This window comes from Artemia sp. Qi Xiang Cuo, chromosome 2 (genome assembly GCF_049724085.1).
Source record: "Artemia sp. Qi Xiang Cuo chromosome 2, ASM4972408v1, whole genome shotgun sequence".
Lineage (NCBI taxonomy): Eukaryota > Metazoa > Arthropoda > Branchiopoda > Anostraca > Artemiidae > Artemia > Artemia sp. Qi Xiang Cuo.
The window spans coordinates 35,583,611-35,611,174 of NC_142795.1; the positions used below are offsets into that span (position 1 = coordinate 35,583,611).

Sequence of the window (27,564 nt, forward strand, 5' to 3'; positions counted from 1 at the left end):
TATTTCAGTAGTGTTTTGTTGTGCTTTACCTTGTCACAGTTACATTCTGTTGATTTTCATATTTCATTTTGAATTTATTTCATTGAAATGTAAGAGTTGGAATATTTCAGTAGTGTTTTGTTGTGCTTTACCTTGTCACAGTTACATTCTCTTAATTTTTCAAAGTTCATTTTGAATTTCTTTCGCGAATTGGAAGAATTGTAATATTTCAGTAGTGTCTTGTCGTGGTTTACCTTGTCACAGCTACATTCTCATGATTTTTCAAAGTTTTTTTTTTTCGTTGAAATGCAAGAGTTGGAATATTTCAGTAGTGACTTGTTGTGCTTTACCTTGTCACAGTTACATTCTCTTGATTTTTCGAACTTCATTTTGAATTTCTGTCGTGAAATGCAAGAGTTGGAATATTTCAGTAGTGTTTTGTTGTGCTTTACCTTGTCACAGTTACATTCTATTGATGATCATAGTTCATTTTGAATTTCTTTCATTGAAATGTAAGAGTTGGAATATTTCAGTAGTGTTTTGTTGTGCTTTACCTTGTCACAGCTACATTCTCTTAATTTTTCAAAGTTCATTTTGAATTTCTTTCGTGAAATGCAAGAATTGGAGTATTTCAGTAGTGTCTTGTCGTGGTTTACCTTGTCACAGCTACATTCTCATGATTTTTCAAAGTTCATTTTGAATTTCTGTCGTGAAATGCAAGAGTTGGAATATTTCAGTAGTGACTTGTTCTGCTTTACCTTGTCACAGTTACATTCTCTTGATTTTTCGAAGTTCATTTTGAATTTCTGTCGTAAAATGCAAGAGTTGGAATATTTCAGTAGTGACTTGTTGTGCTTTACCTTGTCACAGTTAAATTCTCTTGATTTTTCGAAGTTCATTTTGAATTTCTCTCGTAAAATGCAAGAGTTGGAATATTTCAGTAGTGTTTTGTTTTGCTTTACCTTGTCACAGTTACATTCTGATGATTTTCATAGTTCATTTTGAATTTCTTTCATTGAAATGCAAGAGTTGGAATATTTCAGTAGTGTTTTGTTGTGCTGTACCTTGTCACAGTTACATTCTCTTAATTTTTCAAAGTTCATTTTGAATTTCTTTCGCGAAGTGCAAGAATTGGAATATTTCAGAAGTGTCTTGTCGTGGTTTACCTTGTCACAGCTACATTCTCATGTTTTTCAAAGTTAATTTTGGATTTCTTTAGTTGAAATGCAAGAGTTGTAATATTTCAGTAGTGACTTGTTGTGCTGTGTCCAGGAAACGAATTCAAGAAAGCGATTGTTACTTACAATTTCTTCATAATTTAATGAAAATAATAGAACTATTCTAAAGAATAAAGACGGGTTAAGCTTAAAGATATTTATTGCTTAAACGTATTAACAGATTTTTTTTTTAGAAAAAAAAAACAAAAAAAAACAACAACAAATGTTTACATAAAAATAGTACTTAGAGTTCACTTTTAAACATCCACAAACGATGGTCCCATGATATAGAATAGTTTTTACCATGTCTTATGGATTTATCACGATCAGGTATTTTCTTAGGTATCCACTGTGCAAAGAACCTAACCTCGTCTTCAAGACGGTGATAACCACCTTCAAATTTAGGACACTTAAACTCTTCTCGATTGAAAAGTGGAATCCTAGGATCACACTTTTGAATTAAAACTTTATCTGTAGGTACATTGCCCTTTACATAGAGTGCTTCAACCCCAAAAAAGCTGCAAATTTCACTGACTTCCTCCTGAACATTTCTCAGTTCCTGACCAGCATTATTAAGTGGTGTAATCACTCTATCGTAGAATCCCAGTCTGTTTATATGACGTAATGTAGTACTCCACAAGCTTTTATCATACTCAAACATGTTATAGTTCACTATCCAATGATAACAGTCAATTTCTTCGAGTTCCATAGACAGTAATAAAAATGCACATTCAAATATAACATAACAAGATGATTTTTTCAAACTGATTAATTCTGTGTCATACAGTCCTATCATCTTGGAAGTTATTAATGTAGTTGTTAAGTAGAAAAATACTTCATCAAACTTTTATACCTTCGCTCAAGGATGAATGGAGTTCTGGCTAGGGGGATGAGTCCTAAAACCATCTGAATTCATTGTGGGGAGGAGTCATAAAACCCCTGGAAGTCATTGCGGGGAGGAGTAATTGAACTATTGATATCTATTGCATGTAAATGAAGTCTGGAAATTTCAATAACAGAACAATTCTTTTTTTTCTCTTTATCACAAACAATTTTCACTTAGCTACACGATGTAGAAATTTAATTTGAGAAACTATGAAAAAATTCTCAGTAAGTAACAATTTCTTTCTTGAAGTCAACTCCTGGATACACAATACGGAAATTTCATTCAAGAAATTATGAAAATATTTGTAAGTAAGTAATAAACTCTTTATTGATGTCAACTCTTGAATATACAGTACAGATACTTCATTCAAGAAACGTCATTAAACACGTTTCGAAGAATCATACTATTTGCTTGCCTGTTCTTGGTACCTTTCCAAAGGAGTGGGGATTCCCCACTGGTTCCTACACATAGCAAAAAGTGAGCAGTGCGAAAAGTCCACGTTTTCAACCAGACTGTTTTTTTTCTCTTTATCACAAACAATTTTCACTTAGCTACACGATGTAGAAATTTAATTCAAGAAATTATGAAAAAAATTTCAGTAAGTAACAATTTCTTTCTTGAAGTCAACTCTTGGATACACAATAAGGAAATTTCATTCAATAAATTATGAAAATATTTGTAAGTATGTAACAAGCTCTTTATTGATTTCACCTCTTGAATATACAGTACAGATACTTCATTCAAGAAACGTGATTAAACACGTTTTGAAACTATAAGCTATTTGCTTGCCTTTCCTTGGCACCTTTCCAAACGAGCAGGGATTCCCCACTGGTTCCTACACATTGCAAAAAGTGAGCAGTACGAAAACTCCACGTTTTCAACCAGACTGGTTTTTTAGACAACACCCATTTTTCTAGTGACCAATCAGAGACAGCGGAGGTTGCTCAATATACAATAACTTGATTGGTGATTGGTTACACACCGCAACGGCGCATACATATTGAGAGAGACATGCAAAGTCGACATAGCTTTATTTCATTTTTTTTAAGGTTAATTTAGACGAGGTTACGTGCGCGCACGTAACCTCGTCTAAATTAACCTTTAAAAAACCTTAACCTTAACCTTAAATAAATATCTTTAAGCTTAACCCGTCTTTATTCTTTAGAATAGTTCTATTCTTTTCATTAAATTGTGAAGAAATTGTAAGTAACAATCACTTTCTTGAATTCGTTTCCTGGACACAGCACAACAAGTCACTACTGAAATATTCCAACTCTTGCATTTCAACGAAAGAAATCCAAAATTAACTTTGAAAAATCATGAGAATGTAGCTGTGACAAGGTAAACCACGACAAGACACTACTGAAATATTCCAATTCTTGCACTTCGCGAAAGAAATTCAAAATGAACTTTGAAAAATTAAGAGAATGTAACTGTGACAAGGTAAAGCACAAAAGAAACACTACTGAAATATTCCAACTCTTGCATTTCAATGAAAGAAATTCAAAATGAACTATGAAAATCATCAGAATGTAACTGTGACAAGGTAAAGCAAAACAAAAAACTACTGAAATATTCCAACTCTTGCATTTTACGAGAGAAATTCAAAATGAACTTCGAAAAATCAAGAGAATGTAACTGTGACAAGGTAAAGCACAACAAGTCACTACTGAAATATTCCAACTCTTGCATTTCACGACAGAAATTCAAATAGAACTTCGAAAAATCAAGAGAATGTAACTGTGACAAGGTAAAGCACAACAAGTCACTACTAAATATTCCAACTCTTGCATTTCACGACAGAAATTCAAAATGAACTTTGAAAAATAATGAGAATGTATCTGTGAAAAGGAAAACCACGACATGTCACTACTGAAATATTCCAATTCTTGCATTTCACGAAAGAAATTCAAAATGAACTTTGAAAAATTAAGAGAATGTAACTGTGACAAGGTAAAGCACAACAAAACACTACTGAAATATTCCAACTCTTACATTTCAATGAAAGAAATTCAAAATGAACTATGAAAATCAATAGAATGTAACTGTGACAAGGTAAAGCACAACAAAACACTACTGAAATATTCCAACTCTTGCATTTTACGACAGAAATTTAAAATGAACCTAGAAAAATCAAGAGAATGTAACTGTGACAAGGTAAACCACGACAAGACACTACTGAAATATTCCAATTCTTGCACTTCGCGAAAGAAATTCGAAATGAACTTTGAAAAATTATAAGAATGTAACTGTGACAAGGTAAAGCACAACAAAACACTACTGAAATATTCCAACTCTTACATTTCAATGAAAGAAACTCAAAATGAACTATGAAAATCAAGAGAATGTAACTGTGACAAGGAAAAGCACAACAAAACACTACTGAAATATTCCAACTCTTGCATTTTACGACAGAAATTCAAAATGAACTTCGAAAAATCAAGAGAATGTAACTGTGACATGGTAAAGCACAACAAGTCACTACTAAAATATTCCAACTCTTGCATTTTACGACAGAAATTCAAAATGAACTTCGAAAAATCAAGAGAATGTAACTATGACAAGGTAAAGCACAACAATTCACTACTGAAATATTCCAACTCTTGCATTTCACGACAGAAATTCAAAATGAACTTTGAAAAATCATGAGAATGTAGGTGTGACAAGGTAAACCACGACAAGACACTACTGAAACATTCCAATTCTTGCATTTCACGAAAGAAATTCAAAATGAACTTTGAAAAATTAAGAGAATTTAACTGTGACAAGGTAAAGCACAACAAAACACTACTGAAATATTCCGACTCTTGCATTTCAATGAAAGAAATTCAAAATGAACTATGAAAATCAACAGAATGTAACTGTGACAAGGTAAAGAACAACAAAACACTACTGAAATATTCCAACTCTTGCATTTCACGACAGAAATTCAAAATGAACTTCGAAAAATCAAGAGAATGTAACTGTGACAAAGGTAAAGCACAACAAGTCACTACTGAAATATTCCAACTCTTGCATTTCAACGAAAGAAATCCAAAATGAACTTTGAAAAATCATGAGAATGTAGCTGTGACAAGGTAAAACACAACAAGACACTACTGAAATATTCCAATTCTTGCACTTCGCGAAAGAAATTCAAAATGAACTTTGAAAAATTAAGAGAATGTAACTGTGACAAGGTAAAGCACAACAAAACACTACTGAAATATTCCAGCTCTTGCATTTCAATGAAAGAAATTCAAAATGAACTATGAAAATCAACAGAATGTAAATGTGACAAGGTAAAGCACAACAAAACACTACTGAAATATTCCAACTCTTACATTTTACGACAGAAATTCAAAATGAACTTCGAAAAATCAAGAGAATGTAACTGTGACAAGGTAATGCACAACAAGTCACTACTGAAATATTCCAACTCTTGCATTTTACGACAGAAATTCAAAATGAACCTCGAAAAATCAAGAGAATCTAACTGTGACAAGGTAAAGCAAAGCAAAACACTACTGAAATATTCCAACTCTTGCATTTTACGAGAGAAATTCAAAATGAACTTCGAAAAATTAAGAGAATGTAACTGTGATATGGTAAAGCACAACAAGTCACTACTGAAATATTCCAACTCTTGCATTTTACGACAGAAATTCAAAATGAACTTCGAAAAATCAAGAGAATGTAACTGTGACAAGGTAAAGCACAACAAGTCACTACTGAAATATTCCAACTCTTGCATTTCACGACAGAAATTCAAAATGAACTTTGAAAAATCATGAGAATGTAGCTGTGACAAGATAAACCACGACAAGACACTACTGAAATATTCCAATTCTTGCATTTCACGAAAGAAATTCAAAATGAACTTTGAAAAATTAAGAGAATGTAACTGTGACAAGGTAAAGCACAACAACACACTACTGAAATATTCCAACTCTTGCATTTCAATGAAAGAAATTCAAAATGAACTATGAAAATCAACAGAATGTAACTGTGACAAGGTAGAGCACAACAAAACACTACTGAAATATTCTGACTCTTGCATTTCACGACAGAAATTCAAAAGGAAGTTCGAAAAATCAAGAGAATGTAACTGTGACAAGGTAAAGCACAACAAGTCACTACTGAAATGTTCCAACTCTTGCATTTCACAACAGAAATTCAAAATGAACTTTGAGAAATCAAGAGAATGTAACTGTGACAAGGTAAAGCACAACAAGTCACTACTGAAATATTCCAACTCTTTCATTTCACTAAAGAAATTCAAAATGAAATTTGAAAAATTAATAGAATGTAACTGTGATAAGGTAAAGCACAACAAAACACTAGTGAAATATTCCAACTCCTGCATTTCAATGAAAGAAATTCAAAATGAACTATGAAAATCAACAGAATGTAACTGTGACAAGGTAAAGCACAACAAAACACTACTGAAATATTCCAACTCTTGCATTTCACGAGAGAAATTCAAAATTAACTTCGAAAAATCAAGAGAATGTAACTGTGACAAGGTAAAGCACAACAAGTCACTACTCAAATATTCCAACTCTTGCATTTCAACGAAAGAAATTCAAAATGAACTTTGAAAAATTAAGAGAATGTAACTGGTTTTCCCTCCAAAATTGACCCCCCTCCTCTCCCCTGCCCTCAGAAATGGGGAGAACGAAGGGAACGTTAGATCGTATTTTAAATTGACAATACTTATCAAACATCACTTGTGTATTATACAGACCACATCGGAAAGGTAAAGGTAGGTCAAGTCACAATGTCATTCTATCGTCGTTAGCTGTTTTCATAGACTGATGTTGTTTCAAATTTATAAAAAATTACCTGAGTTAACAACTCCTTCGGGGTTACCTTAACTGCTAATCAGTTTAATCCTTTTTTTCCTCTTCATACATTTTGAAAATCTGCTTGCACATAGTGTATTTTGATTTAGTTCAAGTCAACCATGACCTCTGAGCTTTGCCCATGAGAAAGATCCTGTTTATTTTCGATTCTGAGTATTTTTGGTTTTCCCTCTGAAATTGACTCCCCCTCTCCCTCCCCTGCCCTCAGAAATGTGGGAACGAAGGGTCTTTGAGCCTTCCCCTTGGGGCAGATCCCGTTTATTTTTGATTCTGAGTATTTTTAGTTTTCCCTCCAAAATTGACCCCTCCCCTCCCTGCCCTCAGAAATGGGGGAACTAAGGGAACGTTAGATTTCCTCTTAGAATTATTTAAACTAAATACTTAGCCCCGCCTCTCACAGAAAGTTCAGAAAGACGCAAAAGCCTTATTTATAGTCGACTCTCATGGAACTCAAGCCCCATTTAACTCAACCCCCGTGCAACTGAACCCTCCATGTAACTGAACCCCTGTATAACCGAAACCCTGTACAACTGAACCCTCATGCTAGTGAACCCTCGTGCTACTGAACCCTCGTGCAACTCGACCCAATTTAACTAAACCCCCCTTTAACTGTACCCCTTTAAAAGAAACCACCTGCAACTCAAGCCCCATTTAACTCAACCCCCGTGCAACTGAACCCTCCATGTAACTGAACCCCTGTATAACCGAAACCCTGTACAACTGAACCCCCTGCTACTGAACTATCGTGCTACTGAACCCTCGTGCAACTCGACCCAATTTAACTAAATCCCCGTTTAACTGTACCCCCTTTAACTGAACCCTCATGCAACTCAACCCTCCATGCAACCCATCTCCCTCAAAACACTTTTCAGCCATTTCTTGTTAAATTTTTTTTTATTTCTAAACTATTTTAAATTGACAATATTGTTCAAAACATCACTTGTGTATTATACAGTACACAATCACCACATCTCCTCCAATTCGCAAATCCCATTACCCCTTTTTTTTGCAAATGTTAATCAAACATTTCCGATTCGTCGTTAGGCATTTTTCATACACTGATGTTGTTTCAAATTTATAACAAACTACCTGAGTTAACAACTCTTTCGGGGTTACCTCAACTGCTAATCAGTTTAATCCTTTTTTTTCTCCACTGATACAATACCATCACTGATTAGAATCATTCACACTCCTATTATTCGAAACATTAATTAATATTGTTCATTGTGTACTTAAATTAAGTTATAGGCAATACTGGTTTAGAGAAACTAGAATAGTGACATAATTTCACTTTATCGACCCTCAAATTCCATTATGTGAGGGAGCTCTGAATCTCTTTGAAAAGGTGAAGAGCTTCTATAGAATAACGTAGAAATGCGTATAGCTTCCATAGAATCCAGACGACATTGCGCGGGGATTCTCACTCTCTTTGAAAAGGTGTAATGCCCTGCAGAAGTATTACCTATATGCATGGGGATAGTCACTCTCTTTGAAAAGGTGAAGAGCTTCAATAGAATAACGTTAAAATTCGTATAGCTTCCATAGAAATGTTTTCGTATAGCTTCCATAGAATCCAGAAGGCGCATACTACTCACATGCCACTTTCGCAAGTGTGACTATATGCAGGCGATTTTCCTCTATGGCTTCCTTCCGATTTGAATAGAGAGTTGTAGCTATTGACTCAGATGTGCCACACTCAATTGCTTTATATTTGGTCCAGCTGCGATTTGCTTCGTTATGAGCTTCTGAAGCCTCGTGTTTTTCAATCCTTTCGAATAGCTGTTTCCCGTTATTCATTCCTTTGTCGACAAACACTACATTATCAGAAGTATTTCCATGATTTCTTGTTAAGGAAAAGTGCCGACAGCAAAAGCAGTAAATGGCGTCTTCTTTAATAGAGTATTCTACCCAATGTTTTTTCTCATAGGCTTTAGCAGAAAAACGGCGACCGTTTGTTTTGGGGTATTCGGCTAGCTTTGGCTGGTTGGGTGCCTCCCTTTTATGGTGGGAGATGTCAAGATTGCTTCTCAATATCGTATCCGATGCATCGGCTACACTTCCACCCTAGAAAAAAATCCAGTGCTTTGGCTTTTAAACGTTTTAACTTTATTCAGAGGCCGATAGCTATGACAGAGTTGTTCCCTTAAATAGGTGTCTAGGAGACATAAGGAATAATAGACTTTCTTAGTAAATATTTCTAGAATTTCCAACGCTCCGCAGCAAAAAATACTTTTTTCAATCCATTTACTTCCATTTATACAGAAACTTTCGCCACTCAAAACCTTTTTTCAGTCGGTACAGTTTTGGTTTTGTTGGAAAACTTTCGTGGTGCTGGCCCCCCCCCCAAAACAGGGAGAGTGACGCCCCTGCTCCTAGCTTCTAATTAGCGTTTCTGCTACCGTTTAGTGTTACGTATTGGCATTTGGCCCTTAATAGTTTTCGTTTTTGTTATTTCATGATTAATAACGGGGTGGTCTATTAAATAGGGTGCTTGTTCTCTCATTTATAATAATAGCTTTATTTCCACCAAAATTGACGATAGCATACAAATATCTTTCGACTGATCATTTAATACGCTCTAGCATCTTCTGCATGTTTAAGCGCCTCCAAATGCTCAAATTCTCAGTTTTTAGAATTCGGTAAAATAGTCTAAGCTAGTCAACTGAAATTTAAAAGGGTTAATACATATATATCATTTTTTGTCAGTTTAACTACGAGTAGAATTTCGTAAATTAAACAATAACATAATCCGAAAAAGAAACTTAGCAACTCAATACAACAAAATTCTCGTAGCCTACTTACCTAGCTTATCAGCAAAATCTAGGAGGGCAAGTCGTAAATTTTGTTTTGGATGAAGCACGCTGACGTGAAGCGAATGCCTCGTAATAACAGCCGATTTAACTTTAAAAAGTAGAATTTTGTCACGAAGCAGCAAATTTTATTTATACTAAAACTGTCAATTCAAATGTATTTTAGCTCTTTTTCATTCCCTTTTTGCGCCATACCCAGTTTCTAGGGTGAGAATATAACAAGAGGTATAAATAATGGTGATCGGCCGCCTAGCAAAAATGGCTGGGCCTTAGGAAAGCATATAATGCTCTGTCATTCTCTTAAGCTTTTCCAAAACTCTTTGCAATAAATTATGTCTGATAAATCAGGCTGTAGTCCCCGTAGTCATCTCTGAAGTCCTAGCCTGCCCCCCCCTCCTTGAATGACACCTCTATATCTATAATTGTTTGTTATATGGTCGGTTATATGATTTCCCCCGCAAAATTTGCGATTTATACATTAATCCAAAGTTGTATTGCGAAATTAAGATCTTACTTCTGTAGGCTAAACTTTAGTTCGCATGGAATTTATTGCATGAAGCAAAGGCTATAAGTTTATATAAGTCAAACCATAAATGGCAAAATTACAAACCTCACTTGGGCCAGCTTCTGTTGCTGCTACACTATCCACCAACTTAGCTTTTTTAGCCGGTTGACTAGGTTTAAAAATATCGATTATTTTTCTCTGACTCATCGCACACAGGGTTACCAAAACTTTTAAGGACAAAAGTGTCCAAATCAGTCAAAAATGGACACTTTTAGTGTCACTCTAGAAAACTAGCCAATATACAGGGTTGCCGCTATGAATTTTCAGAGCCTGTGAAAAAAGTGCCAAGAAATCTGTGAAATTCGTTCTTCTTTGTTTCGCTAGGTCAGGGTCTGTTACCTGCATGAGTTCTGCAAGTATTTCCATCTTTGTCATTAACGCTACCAATAAATTAAGTTTAGTACTAGTTCAATTTAAAGATATGGCATAAACAAATCGTCATTAGAATGTCAACAGAGCGAAATTTTTTATCGATTATCAATACCGCTACCTATCTTATTCGAAAAGTAAAGAACCAATCATAGAGATTCATTTTCACTTCAGCATTCTTATAAGTTTTGCGAAAAAGATGCGAGTCGTTGATATTCGGTAGCTATTAAGGATCTTTGGTTGCAACAAGGTCCGAACGGCTGTAGCAACGAAATGTCTATTTTGACCTAAATGGTTTTAAAGTTCAACAAAATACGTCAATCTCCTTAAACAATCAGTCAACTGGTTGGTCAAGGGGTTAAAACCTTGTCGTTTTCTGAACATTTAGAATTAGCCCGGAGAGAACATGACGTTTTCGAGAACTAAAAAAGTGAGAAGACAAAGCCGATTGAAATAAATTCGCTTGAGTTATACTCGGTAGAAACTGGCGACAAGCGTTAGACAAAGAATCACAGCTGAAAGTATAGAATATAAAACAGAAACATTCGCTAGCGGCTATAAATAAAATTAAGCCACAACACAGCTTTTCTGCAAAACTCCTTTCTTTCTATGAGAGCAGTATAATAACAACCTTATGCTTACTTGTACTTATTGCACGTTCAAGCCGTATCCAGACTCACCGCGGCACCCAGCAGATGACGACTTGTCTCCTTCCATAGGTTTCACTCGAGAGTGGCAGGCTCCACCATTTCAAGCCACTGGCGATCCCAGCGACGACCGTATTTTCGAAATCCTCCGATTGGCTCCAAATCCGACTTAACTATTGCTAGCCCCGTCTTCTTTAAGCCTCTTGCCCTCTTCTTCCATGCCGGAAGTGGTAGACATTTGAGACATATTTTGCTTATAGGGTCATCTGGTCTGCGCATTGTGTGGCCAAACCTTCTCAGTCTCCTGTGCTTAACAGTGTCAGAGACAAATGGGCGATCTCCACATCTTCTCCTTACTTCTTCATTCGAGATTGTATCTGAGAAGTGGATACCCAGGACATAGCGCAGGCATTTGTGGTTGAATATATTCAAGCTCAACGCTTTGGCTACTTCAAGTGACCATGTTTCACATCCTTAGAGGAGGACAGAGAGAACCATAGCTTCATACACTCGGAGCTTTGTGTGTGGCGATATTTCGGTCTGCTTCCATGCTTCCGTAGTTGAAGGAAGACACTCCAGTCTGACGATATGCGGCTCTGGATTTCTTCTAAAGGCTTGCCGGCAAGGTTTACTATCAATCCGATGTATTTGAACGACTGGACGTCCTCTATCTGATTACCATTTAGGGCAACAGGGGTTTCATCCATCCCATCTGTTCGCATATATTTTGTTTTTGGTAGGCTTATTTGGAGACCAGTCAAGAGTTCCTTGACTGCCATGTCATTTATCATAGCCTGGGCTTCTGCAACAGATTCAGCAAGCATGTCCACATTGTTAGCATAGTCAAGATCTGTGACGGAGAAGGACGGGCTCACTGCAACGCCTCTATACTTGTCCAGGACCCTGAGGATCCAATCGATGACGAAGTTGAACAAAGATGGGGAAAGGACACAGCCTTTACATACACCATCCTTGATTAGGATCAGATCTAAAAGATGGCCATCGACTCTTACCCGGGCCTTTGTTCCAGCATAGTATACCTTGAGCAGATTCATTATCTTCTCAGGCACACCCTCCTCTCTCATTGCTTCCCATATTGCATCACGATGGAGCGAATCAAACGCGGTAATGAAGTCTATGAAGATTTGGATTGCTTCCTGCTTGTGTTTAAACCGGTTTTCAAGGAGCTGTCACAGGCTAAAAATCTGGTCACAGCAACCCATGCCCGGCCTGAATCCTGCTTGGTTAAGTCCCGTTCGTTTGTTTCGGGTGTCTCTGAATCTATTTAAAGGTATGACTGCGAACAGCTTGGCAGCAATCGGGATAGGGGATATACCTTGGTAGTTTTTGCAGTCCATTAGGTCTCCTTTTTTGAAGATAGGGACAATTATTGAGGTCTTCCAATCATCTGGGACGTATTCATTGTCCCAGCCTTCAGTTATCACGCTGTGAAGTTTATTCATCACCACCTTCACCACCTACCGAGCTTTCAGTAGCTCGGCAGGAATTCCAAATATTCCTGGACTTTTATGGTTTTTCAAAACCTTGATCGCCTTAATTACTTCCTCCCCGGAGGGTGGGTCTGTCCAAACATTTCATAACCCTGGTTGTGTGGGGGTTCTGCAGTGCAGTAAGTGGTTGTTTTCGATTACTATTTTCTTCTGGTCTCGAATGCTCTTGGAAGTAAGCACGCCATCTTTCGATATGCTGCTCGCTGCTTGTGAGTATTTTCCCATCCTTCACCTTAAGCGAGAGGATGGTAGTTTGCTTCTTCTTCCCGGTGCAGTCTCCAAGTATCTGATAGAGTTTTCGTGCATCGTTCCGTTTTGTGGCTCTTTCCATATCACTGAGAACATTGAACCAGTAGGGTTTTTTTTCGGCTCTTTCCAATTTGTGAAATTTTTGTCGTATTGTTTTGTATGTGGAGGATTTCTTGTTTGTCATTTCTTTTTTCTTGGCAGAGTTTGAGTGTCACTTCTGCGATTCATTCCTTAGTTTTATGCGTCACAAACCCAAGTGTGTATGAGGCAGCTTCATTGATGTGGTCCTTGAGTTTGCTCTATTTTTTCTCAATCTTTATCTTGGGGCAGTTGGGGCACTGATAAGTCGGGGTTGCCTCCTTGGTGTCATCTTGAAGGACAACGAATCGGTTTGAGAGTTCAAGGACAAACGTTACTCGGTACTCATCAACTTTCAGCTTCAACACGTCTATTTTCTGGTTCGGCATAGTAGTCTTCCTTGAGCTAAGTCTGTACTTTAGCCTTGTTATCAGCAAGAAGTGGTCAGATCCATTTTATGATTCCGTGTCAGCACCTCTGCGCACTCTTGAGTCCAACACCATCGATTTCTATCATCGGGATACAAGGAGATAATCTATTTGGGCCTTTACTCTTCCATCACGAAATTTCCGTGCATACGCAAGAAACGATTTGTGCCTAAACCAGGAGCTAGCCACAGCGAGATTGTTCTGCATTGCGAACAGCAAAAGCCTGTTTCTATTTGTGCACCGGTCTCCGAGGCCGTGCTTGCCGATCGCCTGTTTCAAGTTATTCAGCTTTCTGCCGATTCTGGCATTGAGGTCGCCTCCAATTAGGAGGATATCTTTCCGGGGAATCTTATCAATGACTGTCTGCAGGTCACCAAAAACTGCTCTTTTTGCTGTTCAGTGGCATCTCTTATTGGGGCGTAAACGCTAAGGATAGTCAGATTGTTCGTGCGACCTTTAATTCTTGTCCGTACGATTCTCTCAAACACAGGCTCATATTCGATGAGCACAGTGATTGCTTTGGGGGACAACAGGATACCTACTCCAGCCCGGCCACATCCATCTAATGGTCCCGAGTTAAAAAAGAGACCGTCTTTCCAGCCGAGAACTCAAAGGTCAAGATGTTATGTCCATTTAGTCTTGTGTCAGAAACACACAGATTATCAAAGTTATAAAGATAACATTCATCAGCTAGAAAATATTGTGTCAATAAATATTTAATCGAGCACAGGTTACAGCAGCCGATATTCAGGCCTTGTCTTCTTGATAGGACGGTAACTATCATACTTTTCGACGAGAACGCCATTCTCGTCGCATTGCATAATACCGAGGATGCCGTAGCCAAACTTTTAATCATCATATTTGTCATCATTATTGAGCGTTTCATGGGGATAAGGTACATCACAAGGTTCCCTGTCTTGCGGTCACTCAAAGCGCGTTGGCCATCACCTTGCTCGGCATGGAGCTCGGTGATGTTTACACCCCTTCACCACTTTGAGGTGCACTAGCGGACTTCCTATGCAGCCTTGGGACGGAGAGTCGAGCCTCATTGCCTGGTTGCCCACCACCGCCGTGGAAATTTCCAGGCTCAGCTACCCCTTTGCTCTCACTTAGAATCAGTAATAGGCTTCAGAAGGCTTATAATGTCAGCCCTATGCACACGGCTACACGCCAAAGGGATTTACGTGGAACGTGTCAGCAGGGAATGGCCATTCACTTCTTCTTTCCAGGCTTCTCAGTTGCCTTGGTGATTTTGCCACAAGCAGTAGGTAGGTCCTTGAAGTTGATCGACTTGATGACAAACGTCAAACGTAGGATAAAAGAAAAGGATGGATTTGATAGTTCTAGCATATCACATTGGTTAAGAATTTAGGTCCTATTCGGTTAATAAATGGTGTTTGCGCAGGGCACAAAAACATATAAGAAAAATCTTCAAGCCGTTACCAAAGCTTAAAAGTAAAGAGCAAGTTAAAAAAGGTAAAAAAAGAAGAAAATAAAGACATTTGATTTTTGATTTGGAAAAATGTCCAAAAAGTGTCCTTTGTTTCAAAAAGCTGCCTTTTTTTATCCAATAGTGTCCCGGTGTCCTTCACAGTGAAAAAGTGTCCAAAAGGCACTAAAAGTGTCCATTTGGCATCCCAGATCGCACACTCTTATTCAACAAATGAATTCATTCAATACTATCTTTACTTGACAATGCTAGAGAAAACACGAGGCTCCGGGTTACGTGTCATTTCGTATAAGATTTTGTATTCGATAAAATTTGTATTTTTTTTTATTCGGATGAAGGATAAATAAGGGTATAATCTAAAAAAATCTGGGGGGGCAAAATCAGGTCTGGGGGGCAATACGAGGTCTGGGGGGGCAACTGCCCCCCTGCCCCATAGCAATTTACGCCCCTGTCCTTAAACTCTAGGACTGGCAATTTTATTTATATCTCTGCTAAAGTTTACTTAGTACCGGTAACTGAGAAGGTAAAAAGGGGTACATTGTCTAAATAAGTTTGAAAACCACTGGATTAGGGTATTAAATTGAAACTTTTTGACCGTGCTTAGAGGGTTGTTGAACTTAACAAAAGGCACTATGTGCATACTAATACTATTACTACTACTATTACTGCTACTACTTATACTACTAATATTACTGCTACTACTTCTACTACTACTAATACTACTGAAACTACACAAGTCATATAGCCTAGTAGGCATTCGTCCTACTCCTGTTTGCTGTAGGTTCTGTTCATTTTAAGTTTAACTTGATTATTTATTGCAATTTTGGTCGTATTGGGTTTCACTTATTTATTTATTGCCATTTATGTTCGGTTAGCACTGGAATCACTGTTTGACCTTATTTTCTTAAGTCCTAGCTTTAATTTACCTCTTCATTTTTCTTTAAAAAGTTCTTTTGTGGGAATAGTTTTTTTTTATTTATTTATTAAGAAATCCTTCAGGTTGACTAGAATGTTCGGCAATACAACTAACTAGTCCCCGAAGCCACGCCACGCCAAAATGACGGCGGCGAATGTGTGATTCAGTATCGGCGGCGGCGCGCCGCCAGGCACGCCGAAATTTTTTTAGCGGCGCGCCGCCGATTTTAGACCGGTGGCGCGCCCCGGCGCGCCGCTTTTTCTGATTAAAAATAAAAATAAAAATTCCACTTCACCAAGCACGTTCAACCTCGATCTTAGTAAGGATTTTTAAACGGTTGGCTAAAAACATACAAGAACAATATGACAAAACAGGAATTTGTTGGGCAGTGCGGAAAGTGTTTATGTTCACCGTCGATCACACCATGTAGGATTCTCAGTTTTAGCCACTAGACCCAGGGAAACCTATGTTGTGTTTATGTTTAACATCGCATTGTTCCTATAAAATCCCGTGTTTAGTCATTTTCTTCTTGTTAATGATTTGGGCTAATGTGTGTATAACTTTCAAAATTTGAAGTTTAAACATCTCCTGTTCATCAAATACATACGAAAAGGAAGTGAAAAAAAAAAACAAATAACAACATCGAAAAAACACTGTATACAAATCAGATACCATGGCTTAACAACGCCAACAATTTTAAATCAGCGGTTACATCACTTCAGTTACAATTGATGTAACAAAAGTGAGTTTGTTAGGAACAATGTGGGAACAAAGGGGCACTTGTGGCCGGTACAGCCGAACTTGAAGAACGTAAACTGCCACTCGCGGGATCTGATACTAGCACTGGACCTTGGGGTCCCACAGAATGCCGCAAATGGGCTTCTTCTTTGTATCTGCTGAAATAAGCTGTTTTATAAGGGAGGACAAATCTTCACCATAGGGCTCCTGCGCCCTACACTACAGGAGGAACTAAACTGTACCTTTACCCTCTTTTCTTATCAACACGGAATAACCGTCCGAAATTCTTTTCTGAAAGAAGTGGTCAAGTTATAACGTTTCAAGTCAAAGTTTAAGGCTACTTCAACTTCAGTGTGCTCTGCTAACTGTGCAAAAAAAATGTAATTCATTTCTATAGATATATTTCTATACTAGCTCTAGATAATCTACCAAGCGTGAAACTACCACAAATGAGCATCGATAAATAAATGAAACCTAAAACGAACAAAAATAACAATAAATAACTGAGTCAAACTCAAAACGAGCAGAAATTAACATAAGTTGGGCTCAAAACCCCTATGCCTTCCAAAGGCCAGAACATAATTTGCACTTTCCTGAAGAAAATATAAATGTTCTTACTTTTATAACTTTAATAACTCAAATAATATAATATTAACATTTTGATTACTAAATATCAGTATATGTATATTAAACTGACAATACATATTCATTTGTATTTTTGTCAGTAAAGTACAAATTATGTTCTGGCCTTTAGAAGGCATAGGGGTTTTGAGCCCAACTTATGTTAATTTCTGCTCGTTTTGTGTTTGACTCGGTTATTTATTGTAATTTCTGTTCATTTTGGGTTTCATTTATTTATCGATGCTGATTTGTGGTAGTTTCACGCTTTGTAGATTATTTGATTTTATTTTTGCTCATTTTTGGTTTAATGGAGTTCTTTACTTTTCTTTGAAAACACCATTTTTTGGAAACATTTTTTAAATTAATTTCTGTTCGTTTTATATTGACATAGTCTTTTCAGGGAAAAAGATCATACTTTAAATCTTTTCGTTTTTTTAAGAATTTATAGTTTGGCCTGCTATTTGTATGCAGGAAAACAATTTTCAGCAAAATTTATCAACATAGACCCTTATAGAAATCTGGACACAAATAGTAGTGTTTAATTTAGTTTCATACCTCCTCTAGTTGACCTGAAATGGAAAACTTGATAACATTCGCAAAAAAATTTTTTTACATTCTTTCATAGCTTGGATACACTTACGCTATTGTGATTTGGTCAAATTTTTAGAGCAGAAGAAGCCCGAAAGTTCGAACATAATACCGTCAGTCGTTCTTGGGATATTGCTGAGATGACTTATTGGGAATTAGCATTAACACAGTGCATTTTGATTTAATCTTAAGGCAACATTTACTTTTTAAACATAAAGGCAAATGGGAGGGTGAGGGTGGGATGGGGATTAGTTTCCCTCCAATCACTTTCGACTATTAAAAAGTACATCAGCCCATTCTATTTTCAATCAAATGAGTCCTTTTCGAAGATCCTCCGACAACTCCTTCGATACGAAATGCCCTGGTCTAAACAACAACAACAAAAATGATACATTATACCCACATCGATCTTTACTATAAAAATGCCATGCCTTCCAATCACTTTTGATTGTTAAAAAGGGCACTAGGCCTTTCGATTTCCAATCGAATGATCCCTTTTTGAGTTTCTAAGGCAACGCTTTCTATAAACATCGTGTATTCCCCCCGGGCATAAACTACAACCCTTACCCTAAGGGCTGTGAGGGTGGTTGTCATCCTCTAAGACCTAATTTCCAGAACTTTCAACTACGTTAAACAAAATGGCTATCTCAAAATTTTGATTGGATGTTTTTCGGGAAATGGTGGGCGTGGATGGGGTGATAGTTGCCTTCCAATCATTTTCGACTATCAAAAAGGGCACAAGCCACTCCAATTTCCAATTGAATGAGCCCTTTTCGAAGTTTCTACGACAACTTCTTCGATACGAAGTGCCCTGGTCTAAAGAAAAAAATAATAAAATAAAACATTGTGCCAACCTCGTTCTTATATACCTCCTGGGCATAACTACGAAACCCTTGCCCTAAGGGTTGTGGGGGAGTAACCTCCTCAAAAAACATATTTTCTCTCTGTAAATCAGTTACTCTGAACAAAATGGCTATCTTAAAATTTTGATTGGATGTGTTAGGGGAAACGGTGGGCGTGGAAGGGGTGTTAGCTGCCTTCCAATCACTTTCGACTATTTAAAAGGGCGCTAGCTATTCTAATTTACAATGAAATGAGCCCTTCTTGAAGTTTCTACGACAACTCCTTCGATACGAATTGCCCTGGTATGGGAAAAAAATAACACATTGTGCCAACATTGTTCTTTACTTAGACAGCTCGATTGCGCTGCCTATGACAACATCCTGAATTGCCAAATGCTCTTTTACCTACCTCTTTTCATCCGAAAAATCAGAAAGAAAAATGAACAGAATTTTAAAGGGCAAGGTAGAATTTTTGTTTCAAGAAAAATTTCTTCTTCTCCTTCCTATGAACCGATATACATGGCGAGCCCAACGATGACAGTATTTATTTTTAAGAAACAGATTAGCCGGGATGACGGTTGAAGCCCGGAGATCGATATCGATAACCAACAAAGAGAGAAAAAAAAAAAAAAAAAAGGCGGCGTATTAGTGACGCCGCCGCCGATAGAATCAGCGGCGGCGTCAGCGCGCTGATGCAAGCTCAGCGGCGCGCCGCCGACTTTTCGGCGCGGCGTCGGGGTCTACAACTAACAAAAATGACAACTTAAAAAAAAACATTGCCATTAACTTTTTAATTTGCGTACCTGAGTCATTGCTCTTGCAATTTTCGTCTTCAATGCTGCAGTAATTACACTCAATTCCCTCTATGACAATATAAAAAAACAAAAGTGAAGTCAAACAACGATCAAAATTCATGTTTTCAAACCTACTATCAAAATTGGAGATGAAAGTGAACACGAGACAATTAGCAAACAACCATTATTGATAAGACCTGATAAAATCTTAGTTTATCATGGCCTCAGTTTTTCTTAAACACTATTGAGACCTAAATACGATAATAAAAGAAAATCTATGAAAATTCAGAGCATAAAAATTTAGATATTGCTTCATAGCTATACTGTTGGGCTTAAGTGTCAACAAAGTATCTCAATAAAGCAACTTTTCGCAATGGGCATTTTGGTGAGCCAACTTACGGAAGAACGCTATTTCTTGTGTAATTTATTCGGGGCTTCTTTTATTAGCCAAGTAAATTACAATGGAAAAACAAATCATTTAAGATGAATATGGGATGCAAACCAGTTTTAGCCATGTTTAATGTGTACTAAATTAGTTTGGACATCTAGATCGAAAGTTTTACGTTAGTGCTCTTTTGTCCAAAGTTAACCCTGAGTAAGTTTAAATACTTATTCATATTCATATTCTAATATAAGTTTAAATGTTATGTCCTGAATAAACACAAAAATCCACATTGCATATCTATTTAGCAAAATTGTTATGTAGCCTGAAGCTTCAAAAATTGCATTTTTATTCCCATTTTTTCTGACTTTTAGTGAGCCTTCAGATGAATACAGAAGGAGGGGGGAGTAGAACATAATCCCTAATATTTCTCCTTTCTGAGGAATATTTTTGGAAAAAATTTTCCACTAATACTTGTGATTTTCCATTTGTCCTTGTAGCTTATCCATGGTTTAATTTAAGCAACTCAGTCAATGACGAATAAACCTGAAACAACGTCTATTTACCGTTCTTCCCCATGTCTTACTTTTCATTCTAAGTGAGCTACAAGACAGTGTTATAAAAAAATTCGAATAGTTCACGGTAATTGTCGGAATTGACAGAAATCCCGGAATTGAAAGAGTCGGAACTGATGGCAGGAGAGAGGCGCGAGCCAAACACTCGTAGAATAAGAGATGAATGTGCTAAGCGTTCTCTGGGCAAACCCAAAGATCTCGGGATCGGGCTTAAATAAGGCAAAAAAGAATAAAACGCTTCAATCAGCTAGCTTTTATATATGACTTTACGTATAGCTAAACCAACAGATTACAATATTCTACAAAAAGTGAAAGAAAGAATTTAAGTATTTAAATAGAGGCTCTAAGCACAAAAGGTGAGTATCCATGGCTTAGAGCGGCCTTACACCAATAAGAGAGGCTTAAACTTCATTGGAACTATATTTTAGGATGAAGAACTGTCATACGTATTAAAAAGTAATATTAAGTATCAGGATAATACATGCTATTTATATCCACTTAGACTATTTTAATAAAAAGATTTGTCGGTTCAGTCAATGTGTGACAAATTGAAAAGTCAGTTCAAAAGTACCTCCAAAGAGGCGCTTTGACTGAATTTGACTAAGATATTTTTTTTTTACATTAATAGGAACTCCTTAAGAAGGAATCGTTCGGCTGTACTGCGCGTGAAAATGTCTATTGGCAGCCAAGCCTGTCGCAAAATTTGTGAAATGTCCCTCGGGAGCCAAACGTAACGCAAAATTTGCCGCATCCTATTGCCCATAAGTTCCAAAAAAGCCCTAGAAACACAATCCTGAAGAGGCTAATCCGATGTGACGTAAAAGTCAAACCAAGCAAAATTTGACCAAGGTGAGATTCACAATAAGATAAAACTCAGTTTAAAGACATTACAACTCAATTGGCATTTAGACAACTTCAGAGGTTCACCTTGGTAAAACGAAACGTTTGCAAATGTATACCAAAAAGACCTCAACCCACACAAAACGTGGCATTCAAGCCCCAGAAACAAACGCTTTTTCGGGAAAATAAACAAAAAGAAATTCCATTTTAAAATATTCTTGAACACAATTCTAGATTTTTTCTTTGAATATTTAAACACTTCGTGGGTTGGGTTTTATACGGATTTCAGAGGAAAAATTTCGGTATACATGAGCGAAAAAGCTTATTATCGAGAATTAGAGTCTTACAGAAATTAAAGCTACATGGTGAAATTTTGCACGAATAACTTATTACCTAAATTAATCATCTCGCAAACTCAGATCACACCTGGAATGTATTTTTGCTTTCTCATCACTGGGTCCAATATTTTGGGTTGAGCTCATGCTCGATAAAATGTTGTAGTTCGATATTTTTGCATTTAGTCCTTGAAATTGGAATTTTGGACAGGTGCAGTTGAGTAAATGTGAGAAAACCATGTACAGGGGGGGGGGGGCTAAGAGGCGTGCCTCTCTTGAAACCCACAAAATGCATTAATATTAATCAGAGCGAGTGCCAGGTAGGCAGAATATAAAAGTGGTGAATATAATAATGTATCGGACACATCTTGACGCGATTTTTTGGAAAATCTTTTTCAAAAAAAATCTTTTTCTTCGATTTTAATTGCAAAATCTCAATTGGGACTTTTTTTTCTAATGTGTTGAAACCTCCACCGCGAAATTAGCCAAAAAACGAAAGGAAATTATTACCAACAGAAATAGAAAGAAAAAACTTCTTTTTTTATATTTGCGCACACGGAAATATTTTAATGCCTCAGAACGTCTGTACACATGAATGCCTATCAAATGATATGTAAACTGGGCTTTCAGTACTTAGTATATTCCTTAACAATAGGAGATACAAGCAACGCGTCCTAAATTTTTGATGCAAATCTCCTCCTAACCAGTCAGCTGATACCCGTCAACCAGGCTCATACCGTTTACACGGATGTTTGAATTCAAAGTATAATGACGTGATAGTGCATTTTAATTGACTTATTCTTTTATCGGAACAGCTTATTAGTGTTTTTGGAAATATTTTTGTTGGACTTGTTGTTTAAAGGTAATTCTTCTTCGTTACCTTTTTTACACTTCTAATAATAAAAGAGCCATGCTGTCATAGCTTATACTGTGAAATCTTGCATCGGATCCATGGTTAGCAGAAACGGAATTGTTAAGGAGCAAAACAAACGGTGATAAGTGGAAAGAAAAAGTTGAAACAATCGGGAGCAGGACTAGTTTTATAGCCATTTCTCTTCAGCACAAAACATAAATTATTTACCACCTTTTGAAAAGTCAGTATTCTAAAGGTAAGTAAACCCTTGAATATACAACATGAATATACCGAGTACCAATGGAGGCAGTGAACATGCTCCAGGGAATGTGAATCAGGATGTGTCACACTCACGAATCTTAATTCTTTAATTATTGGGAAGACATGCATGAATGACATAATACCCCACAGGGACAAGCAACACTTGTCCTAGTATTTATATTGGGATGGGGGGGGGGCTGTGTCTCCGTAATAGAGATCTTCCTAAATTTGCTTAAGCTATTAAAAGAAAAATTAAGATTAAATTTCACTGTAGAGATTTTCTTGAAGCAAGAAAAGACAAGCTGCATGTTTCCATTATCAAAACAAGAAAGAGAAAGAGTAGCATCAATTCCAGGAAATTAAACGGGGGGGGGGGGACAAATATATTTTTCATAATCTATGGGGGTCAAATTGGTATTCGTTGAGAAGCCGATAAACACGCGAAGAGAAACGCATATAGAATTTCAAAGATGCTATTCAAAACCGGGTTCCCGCTGACTAGTGAGGTATTGCTCACTCTGTGGAAACTATTTAAACTTTAGTTTTTTGGGGTTAAAGGGCCAAAAAAAGGTACCTAGGTTAGGTTATGTACCCTATTTTGTTTTATTTCACAAGCATTAACGAAACTTCACTTCTCGTGTGTTTATCGGCTACTAAACAAGTATTATCTTTTGTTTTGTTTTTTTTCAGTTTTATCAATGAAAAATATCAAAAAAGGTATTTAAGTGAAAATAGGGTAAAATTCTACTTTAGCTACTTTTGACTATCTTGGAAAGGGGTTAAAGTAGAATTTTACCAAGTAGATCTTCTGCTTAAATGAAGTACAACAAAATTGTTTTCAGCTTCACAACTTTGCTCAATCCCAATTTATAAGGTTTTAAAGATATGCAAATACATTTCCTAAATTTTGGAAATAAACTGTTTATATGTCTTAAAATTCTGCTCAAATAACTGAAATTGGATTTTCAGAGCTAAAGCCAGAGACATAGAAACTGATAACTGAAAATTAAGGTAAAATGTTGTTTTGTCAAAATTTCAATAGGTATAGACCTGTCATGTAGGCAAATTTCAGGACCCTCTAAAGGGAGAAGGAGTGGAGGTGAGCACTTCAAAATACCTTCCCGGGACATACTTTAGCCCATAGACCCATCCCTGAAAGTCTCATTTTCCTAACCTAACCCCTTCCCAAGATAGCCAAAAGTAGCTAAAGTAGAATTTTACCGAAAATAGTCCTCACCCGCAAAAAATTGTTTTAAATAAAGGGGGGGGGGGTACATAACCCCTTCTAGTTGACGGCACTGAAGAGGAACAGTAACGTACCTGAAATTAATTTCCCAAATTTAATTATAAACAAACTTTAGTTTTGCGCAGTTATTAATAAGATACAAAATAGATATAGATGTTTAGTAAACTCAATGCAATCCAGATGTGCGGTTGTACTTCCTACCAATTTAATGGTTTCTTTTTGGGTTTTGCTTATTTATGATTTATAAAGACAATAAGTATAATGGCTCCATGATTCACTTTCTCATATTATCCATCAGTAAGTCTTTTTTTAGTTTGATAAAAAATGAAAGTCTGAATCCAATATTACATCATTGTATAATCAATAGTCTACTGGGACTACAGAAATCACATCAATAATCCAGATGACATCAATAATTGAAACAAGGAAAAATGAAGCGGAAATCAAACCAAAAAATCAATTAATTTCTAGTCTTGACCTAAAGCATTTCGTGAGTCCTACTTACCGTTATGGCTATGGGATTTGAAATGTAAACTCGTTTTAGTAGAAAGTAAAAGTTCTTTTGGACTCTTCCTTGTAATAAACAAGTAAAGCCATCACTATTGGCATGCTTAACCACAAGAAAAGAGGTGGAAATACCCATTAGACTGAGTATTAAACCCTAGCATATTACAAGGAAGGGGGGGGGATATGAAAATCTGTCATAGGTTCAATTTAAATTTTTATTTCGTATTTCCATTTTAATGAAGTATTCAACTTTTTTTAACAGTCACCAGTGTCCCCACTTCAGGCTTTACTATTTTGGCAAGTACGCTATAGAAGAGGGGACAGGGAGCTTGCAAAAACAGGTAAAGGTTTGAAAACTGTAGAAAAAGGGAGAAAAATTTCTAAAGAATAATGCCTATATGCCTGGTATTATCCTTTCAGCAAGTCAGGTTGTGTCAATCGCTTATCAGCCAAATTTTTATTTCAGTAATCTTATGCAAGGTATACTTTTCGCATTTCCTTTCATTTGATACTATGGTAAAATTCTACTTTAGATCCGATACAATAAACTCATATGCCGTATTTGAGCCATACAGGGTGAAACCATTGGGCTGCAAAGTTATGGGTGCCGCTAAAAATTTTATCTTGTCCCCCTGCATCCCTATACTATTGCGCTACGAAGAAAAAATCCGGCTTTAACGACTGAAATAACTTTCTAATTATATTTGAATACATTCTTAGCTTTTTAACAAGGAGGTTTATCGTATAGCCTTGCCAGAAAACTACTATTTTTTTAGTTTATGAATATTTGCACTCTTGTGGAGACATGGGCGAACTATATTGCAGCAACATGTGAGTATTTTAAACGCTATGACCGACTATCACAAGATGTCATAAGTTTGTGCCCAAAATATAGGATCATTTGGATAAGAGAAAGTAGATAGACTACAACATAATCACCTGCAAAGGCAGAAATTCACAGAAATGAGGGGAGGGGTAAAAATGGTTTATTTATTATCTATTTCAACAATTGTAATTTCGTTGCAATTTTTTTTTATTTAATGAAAACACACACACAAAAAATTCTAATGAAAAAAAAAATGACACGACAGCATTCAAATGTTACATCATTTGCAATGAGACAAAGATACATCAAACTAAATTAATAAGATGTAGACACAAGAAACAAATTTGTGTTTTTCTTTAAACACGCTGAATAGTCACAGAGCCAGATTTACTAATAGGTTGTTGGACCACTATTTATATCTAAGGTTCTTCTGAAATACATCTGTTGTATGTTGTATTATGTAGTAGGCATATCAAATTATTTTGTTATATTTACGATGTAACAACAGCTCAACGCCACTTGAGTTTTGTTTTACTAGGAATTAAACGGGAGTGTTTATTATTTTCCTCTTTTGATAAGCTTTTTAAACATCTTATTTCCCAGGAGAAGGAGGTAGATAGATAGATAGGTATTTATTTCGAGAAATTACTATCACAAGCCCTGAAGGGCCGAATTTGAATTTCGAAGTCCATAAAAAAACAAATAAACAAGAAAATCATAACAAAAGCACAACAACTAAAAAATTGGCAAACAATGCAAAAAAAATAACAAAAAAAAAAAACATCGGAATGCTATATGATTCCTATGTCACTTATATTAAAAACTGCAAAATGGCAACTAGTTAAAATATATAAAAACTGAAAAATAAATAATATATACATTAACAAATGTTTAAAAAACAACATAAAAAGGGGATAGGGAAAAAAGGACCAGGTCGTCACCCCCTGGCCTTCTCCACTGGGTCTTATTTTCTACTTTTATATTACTAATTTAATAGAACGGCTGCATCACTTCGCTTTACTAATTAAGTTTAGAACTTCCTTCATCAACATAAGTCCAACAGTTAGTTTGTCCTTTCGAGATCTGGCTAATATCACTTCTGCCGACTTTTTGCTGAATCGAGATCATAATTTCTTGAATTGTGAGAAATCAAAACGATTTTTCTTTTCTTTCTTTTTTTACGGGTCTTTTCAATATTTTAGTAGTTTCGGCTTATTTTAGTCTGATATATCTTTGGGTCTTTACTATTTGCATGCGATTTCTAATCCAATTTCTTGTATTCAAATAATCCCAAACTTTCAGCACAAATTCTTTGACGCGTTGTGGCAGTCGTCTATAGAGTATTAAATAATTACATATAGTTCAATATAGTTTGTAATTTGTGGCACAAGGGTACAAATATGGGTACAAATATCCATAAATTCAGAATATCGCGGTTTTTTGGCAATGTATTAAAATTAAATACCTTCTCTATTGCTAAATAGCTAAAACTGTATTCAAAAGCCTATTTGAAGTGGCAACTTATAACACAGCAAACTATTGATAGTATTTCTTGAGTTTCTGCCGGTATTTTGTCAGTGACCCATAAAACATATAATCAAAAACCAACTATATAACCGCAGACATACTCACAAGGACGTTCTTGGGCTACAGGTAAGAATTAGGTCAAGTAGTTGGGCTTCGCGATCACTGCATTCCCCTACATGAATATTAGGGAAATAGATTTTAATTTTCGTATTGAAAAATTGATTTACATCAGAATTAAATAATATCTACCTTGGTGGTCTTGCAATTGACTAACATATGTGAAATGTAGTTTCAACTGAAAAAATTAGGTCATTAGTCCATGGATCGTTCTGTAATAGTGTTATGTTCCTTGATTTTGACTTTTAGAAAACGGTAATTTCATCAAGAAATTTGAAATTGCTTCTAAACATTCTGACTTAAGGGTTCCCAAATTATTCTAAGATATAGGGATGTGCATCCACTTCCCAAATATTTTGGAAATTTAACAAACTGACTAAGTTTAAAGGCAATATGAAGTGTATATTCTTAAAAGTAACGGGCATACGCAAACAAATGCATACGCCATACGGACCTGCTGTGCAATATAATGAGCAAGACTGGTATATTATATTTTTGATTCACGTTCAAACATTAAATTAGATGGACATTTATTTAATCAATTTATTAATGTCTTTAATCAT

General features: G+C 36.3%; 2 protein-coding genes across 3 annotated transcripts in view; one reads left to right on the forward strand and one right to left on the reverse strand.

Moving 5' to 3' along the window:
- LOC148955176 (vitellogenin-1-like) overlaps nucleotides 1-19,660 on the reverse strand; it is a 346,909-nt gene extending 327,249 nt beyond the window's left edge. Inside the window, exon 1 of the mRNA XM_089100639.1 lies at nucleotides 19,542-19,660. Within this exon, the coding sequence (XP_088956765.1) occupies nucleotides 19,542-19,653 (112 nt within the window). The 5' untranslated portion in view covers nucleotides 19,654-19,660. The remainder of the gene's footprint in view (nucleotides 1-19,541) is intronic.
- Nucleotides 19,661-22,374: 2,714 nt separating this feature from the next.
- Nucleotides 22,375-27,564, forward strand: part of LOC148955178 (uncharacterized) — a 75,809-nt gene continuing 70,619 nt past the window's right edge. The window contains exon 1 of one of the 2 annotated variants that reach the window (XM_089108092.1): nucleotides 22,375-22,526. The gene's annotated coding sequence lies outside the window, so the exon portion shown is untranslated. Of the gene's footprint in view, nucleotides 22,774-27,564 lie in introns of both variants that reach the window. The other variant, XM_089108091.1, reaches the window with a different exon arrangement.